The 12,212-nt window shown below is 44.6% G+C and overlaps 1 protein-coding gene across 6 annotated transcripts in view; it reads left to right on the top strand.

The window, feature by feature from the left end:
• The window catches only part of RAB28 (RAB28, member RAS oncogene family), an 82,468-nt gene extending 70,533 nt beyond the window's left edge, over positions 1 to 11,935 (top strand). Inside the window, exons 5-8 of one of the 6 annotated variants that reach the window (XM_048509521.1) lie at positions 663 to 766; positions 1,385 to 1,462; positions 9,107 to 9,202; positions 11,479 to 11,935. In XM_048509521.1, coding sequence (XP_048365478.1) covers positions 663 to 766; positions 1,385 to 1,462; positions 9,107 to 9,202 — 278 coding nt within the window. In that variant the 3' untranslated portion in view covers positions 11,479 to 11,935. The other 5 variants (XM_048509520.1, XM_048509523.1, XM_048509522.1 and 2 more) reach the window with 5 other exon arrangements.
• Positions 11,936 to 12,212: the final 277 nt, after the last annotated feature.

Raw genomic sequence — 12,212 nt, 5'->3', positions numbered from 1 at the left:
CACATATGCCAGCTGGGTGACCTGTGGGCTAGTCACAGCTTCTCACAGGGCCTTCTCTAGCCCCTACCTACCCTCCTGGGGTGTTTGTTGTGAGGGGAAGGGCAAGGAGATTGTCCAGCCCCTTTGAGTCTCCTGCAGGAGGAGAGGGGGGATATAAGGAAATCCAAGCTCTCACTCCTCCTCCTCCTCCCTCCTCCTCCTCCTCCCTCCTCCTCCCTCCCTCCCTCTTCTTCTTCTTCTTCTTCTTCTTCTTCTTCTTCTTCTTCTTCTTCTTCTTCTTCTTCTTCTTCTTCTTCTTCTTCTTCTTCTTCTTCTTCTTCTTCTTCTTCTTCTTCTTCTCTATAGCTGGGCCTTCTTTTCAGTGATCATCTGTGTAGTCGTTCTTCCTACTCTCCTAAATCCTCTCTTATCCTGCTACTTCGAGGGATTCTGAAAAAAAAAGAAAGAACTGAACTTGGAAGATGGTTACTTCTTCTCTTGAGTCATGAGCAGAGGGGCAAAGAGTTGGAGAGAGTTGGAGCGCCAGTTTCTTGGCCAGCGCTCCAGAACTTCCTGGATTTATGTATCAGTGCAAAACCCATATTCATGTGACCACACAAAGAAACCGTTATCAAGCGTGCAAACAACAGCACACTAATATTTTCCTTTGAACTTTTTAATAGTTGATTTGGAGCATCTGCGGACAGTAAAGGCTGATCGGCACCATCGCTTCTGTCAGGAAAACCACTGTAGCAGCCATTTTGTGTCAGCCAAGACAGGTGATTCTGTAAGTAAATATGACCCCCCCCCCCCCCATTTAATAGATAATTTTATTGATACATCTCAAAGTGAAGTTTGCAATTAAAGATTACGGTCAGTCAGTGGCTCACAGTTACAATTATTCAGTAGCTTATCAAAACTAAAACGATAACATCATATGCCATCAAATCAATTCAAATTCATTTGTTAAGAATAATGTGAAGTGCTATTTACATTTATAGCACCAGTTTCCAGAGATGACTGCAATGAATAAATAAATAATGGGCAAAGGTTTTTGTGCACTAAATTGCTCATCACAGGTGCTTCAACATGATGTTTTCAGTGGGGTTTCTGTGTATCTTTAAAAAAGTAATTCTAATGTATGCATTATGCTGGCTGTCACTGTATGCAAGAATGTGTTTTGTATGCAATCCTCTAGAATCTATATAACAGCCCAGAATAATAGGCATTTACATTATGCTTACTGGCATGAGATTTACCAATGGAGTCGTTTGGAGATCTTGGGACTGGTTATATATATTTTTTCCTATCTCACTGTTTATAATTCAGGAAATGTTTGCTGGGTTTGAAGTAACTTCAGGAAGTCTGTTTCTAATCACTTAAGCCTTTTCTCTTTTTTTAATAGGTCTTCCTGTGTTTTCAAAGAATTGCTGCTGACATCCTCGATGTCAAATTAAACAGAGCGGAAATAGAGCAATCACAGGTGAGGCTCCTGAGCGTGGGGCTTTTGCTTGCCGATGTGTTTACTTTTCAAGCCCACCAATTAACAATCTGTTTTACTGCAAAGTGTGGCAGTCTTGAGCTGCATGTTGTTTGCATACTGAAGCAAAATGTTGCTCTCCAGTCATAGAATTAAGCTTTCAGCTGTTCCTTTTCTTTCTAAGTTCTTGCATGCCAACAAATGCCCACAGCTCCCTGGTACTTGGCCAGAGAGCTGCTTTAGTCTCACTTGGGGCCGTCTGTCCTTTTTTTGTGGTGAAATCAGCAGGGGGTCCCTGGTGTGGTGGCTACGAGTGATAGATTCTAATCTGGAGAACCAGGTTTGATTCCTTGCTCCTCCACGTGAACTGCAGACTTTTATCTGGTGAACTGGATTTGTTTCCCTGCTCCTACGCATGAAGCCTGCTGGATGACTTGGGGCTAGTCCCAGTTCTCTCAGCTTCACCAGCCTTCCAAGGTGTCTGTTGTGGGAAGAGGAAGGGAATGAGTTTATAACAGTGATGGCGAACCTTTTTGTGACTGAGTGCCCAAATTGCAATCCAAAACCCACTTACTTATCGCAAAGTGCCAACATGGCAATTTAACCTGAATACTGAGGTTTTAGTTTAGAAAAAAATGGTTGGCTCCAAGGCGTGTGTTACTCGGGAGTAAGCTTGGTGGTAGTCGGTGGCTTTGCTTTGAAGCAACCATGCCACTCTTCCAATGGATGAATAACGACCCTAGGAGGGTTTACTCAGAAGCAATCCCCCTTGCCAGCAACCGAGCTGACTCCCAAGTAAAGGATCGTAGTTCTTCACATGAAAATCCCGGTGGGGTTTAACCAGAGGCTGGACTTGGGGTTACCTACACCCTCGCTTCCCCAAACCCAGGCAGGGTCTTAGGTTTAATGCTAATAATCGAGCCCAGCGGAACAGGTCAGCCTAGATGGGGGGGGGGGCACTCTGTTTGCAAGTGCCCACAGAGAGGGCTCTGAGTGCCACCTCTGGCACCCGTGCCATAGGTTCGCCACCACTGGTTTATAAGCTGCTTTGAGACTCCTTACAGGAGGGAAAGGTGGGGTATAAATCCAAACTCCTCCTCTTCTTCTTCTGGGCCATCTCTGAAGGTGCTGTAGTGGAACTCCCTGAAGCCCTTTTCTCATACCAGGGAGCTGGTGAAGGTTTTTGCGCTTCACTGGCAGAATAGTATTTTGGATCTCATGTAAATTCTCAACAGGCAAGTTGGTGCCTGCTTGCGCAAGACTAGAGATGCTTTGTAGCTCCCCTGATGTCCCAGCGGCCCTTGCCAGAACCCAACGCTCCCAAGTGCCATGGCTGGGGAGATGCTTGGCCTCAACCTCAGTGGTACCTCTGAGTGATGCGCTTCCCTTGGTATTCTTGCAGACTCTCCCTCCTACATGCTGTGCCAAATTGGAAAGCCAGGAGAAACAGAGAGAAATTTTTCTCTCTTTCTCACAATACTAGAACCAGGGGGGCATCCATTGAAAATGCTGGGGGGAAGAATTAGGACTAATAAAAGGAAGCACTTCTTCACGCAACGTCTGATTGGTGTTTGGAATATGCTGCCACAGGAGGTGATGGCCACTAACCTGGATAGCTTTAAAAAGGGCTTGGACAGATTTATGGAGGAGAAGTCGATCTATGGCTACCCATCTTGATCCTCCTTGATCTCAGATTGCAAATGCCTTCACAGACCAGGTGCTCAGGAGCAGCAGCAGCAGAAGGTCGTTGCTTTCCCATCCTGCATGTGAGCTCCCAAAGGCACCTGGTGGGCCACTGCGAGTAGCAGAGTGCTGGACTAGATGGACTCTGGTCTGATCCAGCAGGCTAGTTCTTATGTTCTTATGTTCAGGATCTGCCTTTTATCCTTTCTGCACTTACCTGTCCATGTGTTGGCCTGCCTGTTGCTGCTTACCCACTTCCTGGCACGTAGGAAGAAAACTGAGAGGGAGGAGAGAGTTAACAGGTTGTGTTTGGGGATCTGTGAGTTTCCGCCTGCAGGACGGGGAGTGAAGGAAACGCACAGTAGCAGGCTGTCTGACTATGCAGGCTTTGCAGCCTGTATTATCTGAGCAAGGATTTCCCAGAACGGGGCCCAGGTTAAACATGATGCCAGCCAAAAACTAGCATTTACTCCCGTGACATTGCCTGCAAGCGTATGAAGTGCCTGTGTGTGTAATACTTTTTAGAACAAGATCCAGCAAACTCAGCCTCAATGCACTTATCTTTATAACCGAAGACTCCATAAAAATATCCCATTTCAGACCTATTCATCCATCCTTCCATGTTAGACCCATTCATCCCTCTGGCTGTCAGTAATTGTTCATCGTTCAGTCCAATTTAACATTGAAATCATCCACAATTAACAACTAAACCCTGGGATAGGATGTTACTAATCTTTCAACTAAATCCCTTCGCTGCCTCCAATTTTATCTTTAACAGGTCATAAATAAACTGATATTAATAGAAGAGTATTCTTTCTGAATTGTATATGTGCAGCTAAGACTCAGGAGGAAAGCTCCTTTGGCTCTATTTACATTGTAATGTGTTAGAAATTAAATGATCCAGACCCGCTTTTGGGTGTCCTCCGTTATTACCCATTTGAGCTTTAACTGGAAAGGCTGCATATCCTATTAAACCAATGTCGTTCATTGGCCAAGTTTCTTGGAGTAATATAATGTGGATTCTTTTTTACAAGAAGGTTCGGTGTAAGGTGTTTGGGCTTTAATAATCCAACCAACTATATTCCAGAATAATGCCTTCACAAGGTCCATACTGTGCAATAATGCCATGATCATTTACAACACAGCTGTTATTAGATTTCCAAACTGACCCTCAACAGATAAAGGGACCTCTGTTCCCTTTTCCAATTCCACTCCCATTTCTGGGGTGCCGTGTTCCACATGTGGTTGTGGAGAATTCTGATTAAATGAGATGCTGGGTGCGTGGCTGAATCCTATTGTGCTCCCAGGGAGTGGGAGAGAGTGGGGCGGGGGGGGGGGAGGCAGGGGGGAGTAACAAAGCAGACACAGGCCTGGAGAAAAAAAACAGGCCATGCAGCACAGTACGCAGACTCAGCATCGGGCTCCCCACCTGCTACCCAGCGGCACCAACCATCTCCCCAGCCCACCTGCGGGGAGGGGGAGCAACTTGGGATGGCAACCCCTGAGGTCCCTTGGATGCAAGCCGTTGCATGGTTCTCTTGCCATCTGAAGGTGAGAGCTAGAGGATAGCCCCCAAGCCGGTCATATATACAGAGCCCCCCCCCCCCCAGACCCCTTATGGGGTCCCAGACCAGGGAAAGTAGGCACAAAGGCTCAGCCTTTCCTCAAAATTGGATCTAGCCCAGTTCCCAAACCGCTTATGAAAAACTGACAAGAGCTTGCAAGTAAGCAAACCTACGTATAACACATAACTGCAAATTGTAAAACACCCAGGGAGGGTGGGGGAATTAGCGTCTTTATTTCTCTACAGACGCCAGTCTCCTGCCCCGTAGCATTTCTCCCCTGCTCTAACCTGGCTGATTGAATTTTCCATTTTAGCTCTGCATCCTTCTTTTTAGATTCAGTTTTTTATTTGTACTTTAAAATCAAAATCCAAAATGTACACAATGTGTACACAATGTGAATGTACACAATCACTAACCTCACTGGTGTATACAAGATAGGATTTATCGTATATACTCGCATATAAGCCCAGTTTTTCAGCCCTGTTTAAAGGCTGAGAAAAGCCCCCTTGGCTTATACGAGAGTTACCATTTTCTATCCATCACAAGGAGGCTGGGGGCAGGCCGGGACAACCTCCCTGCTTCCTGGAAGCTGCTTGTTGCTGTCCTCCTCAGAGGGTGAAGGGGGAACCCCGAGGCACCCTGACTGGCTGGGCTTGGTCAAACCCGGGATGCAGAGGGAGCTCCTTATTTGGGCAGTGACATCAGGGGGAGTCACTGCCCAAATAAGGAACTCCCTCTGCCTGCCAGCTGGGTTTGATGTCACTGCCCAAATAAGGAGCTCCCTCTGCCTCCCAGCTTCCCACCCTCGGCTTATACCTGAGTCAATAGTTTTCCCAGGTTTGAACAGTAAAATTAGGTGCCTCGGCTTATACACGGGTCGGCTTATACACGAGTATATACGGTAAACCAGTTTCTTCTGCATCAAATATTAACCATTAAACCCTAAACTTTCAGCACTTGGCTATTAAACCTTAAAATAAAATGAAATCTTTAACATCATTAATTTTTTCATCCCACTTTTCTCTGTAGGGTCTTACTTTAACAGTCCACAACCTTCAAAATTATTAGTCATAAATTTATTTCTTTTCTCTTTTGTCTAGATATTCTATCAAGGGTTTCCAATTTCCATGAATGAATTATTGGATCTTGTTTTAACAGTCTTTAATCTTCAAAACCAGTAGTCATCAATTTATTTTTTTTCTATTTTGTCTCGATATACTATCAAGGACTGCCAATGGTCGTGTTTTATCTCTGCATCCTGATTTCTTTCTTTGCAACCCACCTCCACCCCCCACCCCCACCTGCCACCCCGAACACCTTCAGACTGGGACATAAAGACTTGGGGATCTCCATTCCTTCTGGTGCCTGAGAAAGGGAGTTTGGCGTCTGGAAAACTCATACCTTCAAAATGTTGTTGATCTCCAAGGTGTACTGGACTCACATCTAGCTGAAGTTTTGAGGAGCATCTTTGTGCAGATTTTCAATGGACATAAATGTCCAATGCACCATAATGCTCTGTTCATTGAACCAGAAATTCTTGAAATGCTTCCGAATTGTTTGCTAATCTCCTACAATGTGTGTACAGTGTGTGAAACGTGAGTTCACTAACCTCACTGGTGTATACAAGATAGAATTTAAACCAGGATTTTCCTTAGTAATTTTTTAAACTGCTGAAGGTAGTGAATTGCCTTGAAATTGAGTCCGCTGGGTTCAGATAACATTGTTTACTGTTGCTCTTCTGCAAAGATCTTCAACGGATTGAGCTTCTGATGATACCATGAAGCTGGGAAGACTCTGGCCTCCCTGATAAGAGAATTTTATGTTGATCAGCAAGAACTCCAGTGGAGAACATGGGCAGCTCATAAATTTAGATTCCCCCACAGCCATCTATGTCCATTACCAATTTCTGTCTAATACATACAGAGGTTATCTTCAACCAAAAATGTTTATACAGCAAGAGAACCTGTAAAAGGTTCTTTTTCTTTAAAAGAAAATAAAGGCACAATCCAGACAAGCCTCACTGGTTTCACCGGGACTTGATTAAAATCAGTGGGATTTTAGCACTTAGGCTGGATCAAGCCTGTTGTGTATTTTCATTTTGCCCTTTAATATATCTTATTTTAGAAGAAAGAAAAAAATTCATGAACATTTTAAAAATATTGACTATATATCCAAAGCACCTTAAGAACGTGTACATGTTTCATTAGTTGAGAACACTTTTTGGCAAGGATGGTATGATATAACTGATACAGTTGACGATAGAAATAAACATCTGTGATAAAACGTGTGCTTAAACTAATGATCCATCCATCCATCCCTCATCTATCTATCTATCTATCTATCTATCTATCTATCTATCTATCTATCTATCTATCTATCTATCTATCTATCTATCTATCTATCTATCTATCTATCTATCTATCTATCTATCTATCTATCTATCTATCTATCTATCTATCTATCTATCTATCTATCTATCTATCTATCTATCTATCTATCTATCTATCTATCTATCTATCTATCTATCTATCTATCTATCTATCTATCTATCTATCTATCTATCTATCTATCTATCTAATCTAAAATGAAACTATATGTATATCTTTGTATATTGGCAGGCATAATCTTATAATATAAAAGGCTAGCCATGGTGGCGACCACTCATTTCCAGCCAGTCACCACGCACTCACACAGTATAGGAGTGGGGCTTACACAAAATGTGTGAAAAACAACAAACAAAACAGAATGTGGTGTTTACTCTCTTGTGTGCACACCACTCTTCCCCACTGCTGAATAACTACAGTCACTGTACCACCTGCAGCTGCCTAAGGAGGAGCAGGCACAGGTGTTGGCTGTTCTGAGCGTGAGCCTTGTGACTGCTGGTAGCTGCAGCTGCTTGTGGTCCTGAGTACAGAGATAGTCACTATTTGAGACTGAGAAGGGAAACAAAGCAGAACTCTCACATTTCACTCCCTTTTTTGGTAAAGAATATTTGCTTGTACTGAAATGAATGTTCACTGGTGCCTTTGGTGATCTTGTGGGGTTTTGAACCAAGCATCTTCTTGAGACACTCGCATGAAGACTCTGAGCCCTGCAGCTTAAACATTTCTTCAACCTCTTATGTGAGTGAGTGCTTGCTAAGACACACAGGTGCTGGTACAACAACACCCCCCACCCACCCACCCTCCTTTACATCCCCAGCACGCCAAACTGAAGAAAGGGATCAGCTCAGGATTGGGGCCAACTGTGCGGTTTCTGTAGCCAGCCTTTTATTATACAAATAACACTTCTTTATTCTTCCCCGTATATTAAGCTATAACAAGATATGAAGCCGTCGCTCTTTTTGCCCCCACATTTATATAATTTCAAACTCACTTTCTTCCAGTAGACTGAAAAAAGATCACAGTTTTAATTTAAGAACAAAATAAAACAGGCATAACTTCAAAACGGCAGGAAAAAATAGATTCCTGATGAATACCAGAAACCATCCAATAGAGTGATTCTACAGCAGTGATGGCGAACCTTTTCGAGACCGAGTGCCCAAATTGCAACCCAAAACCCACTTATTTATCACAAAGGGCCAACACGGCAATTTAACCCGAATACTGAGGTTTTCGTGTAGAAAAAAATTGTTGGCTCCGAGGTGCGCGTTACTTGGGAGTAAGCTTGGTGAAACAACCTTGAAACGCTTCGAACGGGAGAATCACGACCCTAGGAGGTCAGAAGCAAGTCCCATTGCCAGCAACCGAGCTTACTCCAGGTAAAGGATCGTGCTTTAGTTCTTCCCATAAAAATCAGTGGGGTTAACAGTGCTATGGCAGCAGCCACCTGGAGCACAGGCAGCAGGCCCGCCAGCCGAGTCCTCCCTACTCACTGTGGTGCGCGCACGTCATGACCAGTGGCCCAGGCCAGCCTAGATGTGTTTGTGGGGGGTGTGTGATTCCCCCCCCACGACGAACTCTGTGTGCGCGTGCCCCCAGAGAGGGCTCTGAGTGCCACCTCTGCTTACTTAGCGATGCCATAGGTTCGCCACCACTGTCCTACAGGGACGGGCCGGGCTGCCTTGCCCAAGCAGCAGGCCTTTGAGCGCCTTCTCGAAACCGCCCACGAGTTGGCCTTTGTGTGCTACTTAAGAAGCATCCCATCCTGGTTCTAGAGCGGACGGTCACAGGTCTCACTGGCAGGACGGAACGTCAAGCGCTCCTTGCTCAGCCAAGGACTGGGCTGTGTGTCTGCTCTGCAGGGCATCTGGGACACCGGTGGCTTTTGTGTGTTGTTCCTGTTCATTTGTGCCTGTCACTTCTCCTCATCTAACCGTCCATCTCTCTCTCTCTCTCTTTGTTTCATGTGTGTGTGTTTTTCCACTGACCTCCTCCCTCTGCTTGGCGCATGGCTGCAGCATGTTGTCAGGGCAGAACTAATGAAGTATCCCGAAGACGATAACCAACAAGCCAACTTGCCCAACTGTCAGAGTAAAATCTGTTCAGTGCAGTAGGTCAGGTAGTAGTACAGCGAAACAACTCAAGAGTTACTATTTTGTGTATATGAAATAGTAACTGTGGTATTGTGTGACATTTTGATTTGTATTTTTTTACAAATGGTAAAGCGTAATGTAAACTACTTTCACCCTAATGCAGAAAAAAAATAACAGGCCTAAACGCCGCTGAATTCATTGGTGACTTCAGACAGCCATCACTGCCAGTGGATTTCATGAGTGTTTGGGAAAGATTAACTTGGGGTTAGAGATCCGTTTGGAGTCTTAAGTGGCAGAGAGCTGCACTGACAATCTTCGGCCTTCCCACGTGCACCTCAGGGATTCTTCTCACTCGGTCCGTTGGCCTTCACTGGAAGAATCTTCTGGGATGATTTCTTAGATGGCATGGGGGAACGCTTTCAAAGGGGGATTGTGCTCCATTGTATGCATGAAGCTTTCTGCATGGCAGACATTAAACGGTGCAAAAATTGCACAGTGGGATCCTACTTACAGTATGCTATACACAGCAGCACAGACCACAGTCCCTTACCGTTTGTCCAAGTAACGGGATTAATGCGCATGCGCTCGGATCATATTTGAGCCAAAGCAATCTGCACCAGCTGGAGTTTCTTTTGAGCTGATTTTAAGGGAAGACAGTGCAGGAGTGGCGTAGGAGGTTAAGAGCTCGTGTATCTGATCTGGAGGAACCGGGTTTGATTCCCAGCTCTGCCACTTGAGTTGTGGAGGTTTATCTGGGGAATTCAGATTAGCCTGTACACTCCCATATGCCAGCTGGGTGACCTTGGGCTAGTCACAGCTTCTCGGAGCTCTCTCAGCTCCACCCACCTCACAGGGTGTTTGTTGTGAGGGGGGAAGGGCAAGGAGATTGTCAGCCCCTTTGAGTCTCCTGCAGGAGAGAAAGGGGGGATATAAATCCAAACTCTTCCAAACTCTTCTTACAGTAATCTAGTCTCAGTTAGTGTGACATGAATCCATGTGGTCAAATCAACTGTGTCGAGGTAAGAAGCCATCTTGTGGGCTAGGTTGAGTTGACAAGATGGCATGATTATCACAGGCTGCAGATAAATCCAGTTGACTGTGGCCTTTGTCTACACTCAGGTAGAGGGCATCATCTGAAGCTAGCAGAGCTGTCTGTGTCCCATTGCCTGACCTGAAGCTGACCTGACAAGGATCCAGAGTGGATTAATTATTGAGGAAGACCTGGGATTGGTCTGTGGCAACCTCGCCATTGCTGTTTCCAGAAAGGGCAGTTCAGAAAACAGCTGATAATTGGCCGCATCATTTTTCTGTAGGAAAGATTTTTTTTAAAAAAAAATAGTGGATGGCTGTCTCCTTGAGTGGCTGAGGAAAGGGATCCTGAGTTAGCGACTGATCTATAATAGAAACGAAGGATTGGTCTATCTGGCCTTTACGTGATCCCAGAATCCCGTCAGTGTCTGTCATGGAAACTGGGTAAGAATGGTTCATAAGTAGACCAGGCCATGTATTAGACCAGTGGTTCTCAACCTGTGGGTCGGGACCCCTTTGGGGGTCGAACAACCCTTTCACAGGGGTCGCCTAAGACTCTCTGCATCGTGTTCTCCATCTGTAAAATGGATAAATGGTAGGGTTGGGGGTCACCACAACATGAGGAACTGTATTGAAGGGCCGCGGCATTCGGAAGGTTGAGAACGACTGTATTAGACCTGGTCTGCCCGTGTTACAACAAACTTCTGGTTAAGAATTCATTCTTGATATTTTATCAGCAAAAGAGAGGTCAAAAAATCACTGCAAGTGATTCCAAAGACTTAAATTTAGGTGTCAGCATGTGCCGAGCTTCCTTCAGAGCTGAAAGAGGAAGAAATGGTTCTGAAATTAGCAGTAAACCTGGGCTGTGGACACGTGCCTACAAAGCAGGCTCAGGGCGCTATTGTTATCGGGCATTTGGCCCCCTGCAACCTCCCATATTTGCATCAAAAATCGAATTTCAGCAGACTATTTTAAAGAAGCAGACAACATGTTACAAGAAAACTTTCCCCCTCGCTTGGAATCAAGGAATTCATTTACAATTAGTATCAGAACATACAGTAATTTTTATGTGTGATTTCTAGGAAAAAGGGACGGCCTCCTCTGCTCCTTCTGACTGGCTCTTTCTTTTTTATAGCTCCATATTTCATAGTCAGTTCTCTAGCTTCCAAGGCGAGTCATTAACATATTAAATGTTTTACCAGCACTTTGGAACCCATTTCTGCGGGATTCTCTTGCTATAACCTCTTCTTTCTCTCTTTTTACAACAGAGGGTGGTGAAGGCCGACATTGTAAACTACAGCCAGGAGCCTGTGTCAAGAAAAGTTAACTCTCCTAGAAGCTCAATGTGTACAATTCAGTGAATGTTTTCTTCTTCTTTTTCTTCTTTTGTATTTATCTCCTTTGCCTTGACACAGGCGTGTTATTTTAGCCGTGAACATTTCTGTGATGCAGTTAGAGATCCTGACAACTCATTTCAACCCGTTTGTGAGTCGACAAGCAAGCAGGCTGTTTCTTTGGCTAGCCAAGTCTGAAATGTTTGGGACCACACACTTTGCAAAATTGAGATAGCGATCTATATTCTTGTGAATTATATTTCAGCAAACCAGTGTAGTTATGTATACAGATGTCCTTTTACAGATATTGTTAAGAATATTTCAGAAAAAAAACTATAAATTATATGACATGAAAGGTGATGCTTGAAATAAACGGATGGAGGTAAGACGGGTTTGTTGTCAAGCCTGATGCTTTCTGTTTTTTGTTCTCACTCTTATTGAAATCAGTACGAGAGATTCCTCGTTCTTAACCTGGAGGGTTGGTCATGAGCACCAGATGGATTTGCCCTTTAGAATCAGCTGCATGGTCTGGTACAGCTCCAAGGGCGACCGGCTATGCCTTGGTTTTGTGCTTCATGCATTTTATTTGTGCAGTTCATTCATTTGCTTCCTTTACAGCCCGCCTTTCTCCTTCATGTTGGGATAAGTGCTCCTGGTAGTTGGAGATT

This window comes from Sphaerodactylus townsendi, linkage group LG10 (assembly GCF_021028975.2).
Source record: "Sphaerodactylus townsendi isolate TG3544 linkage group LG10, MPM_Stown_v2.3, whole genome shotgun sequence".
NCBI classification, from domain to species: domain Eukaryota; kingdom Metazoa; phylum Chordata; class Lepidosauria; order Squamata; family Sphaerodactylidae; genus Sphaerodactylus; species Sphaerodactylus townsendi.
The sequence above is the reverse complement of the archived record's forward strand: the minus strand, read 5'-3'. Positions and strand labels throughout refer to the sequence as shown.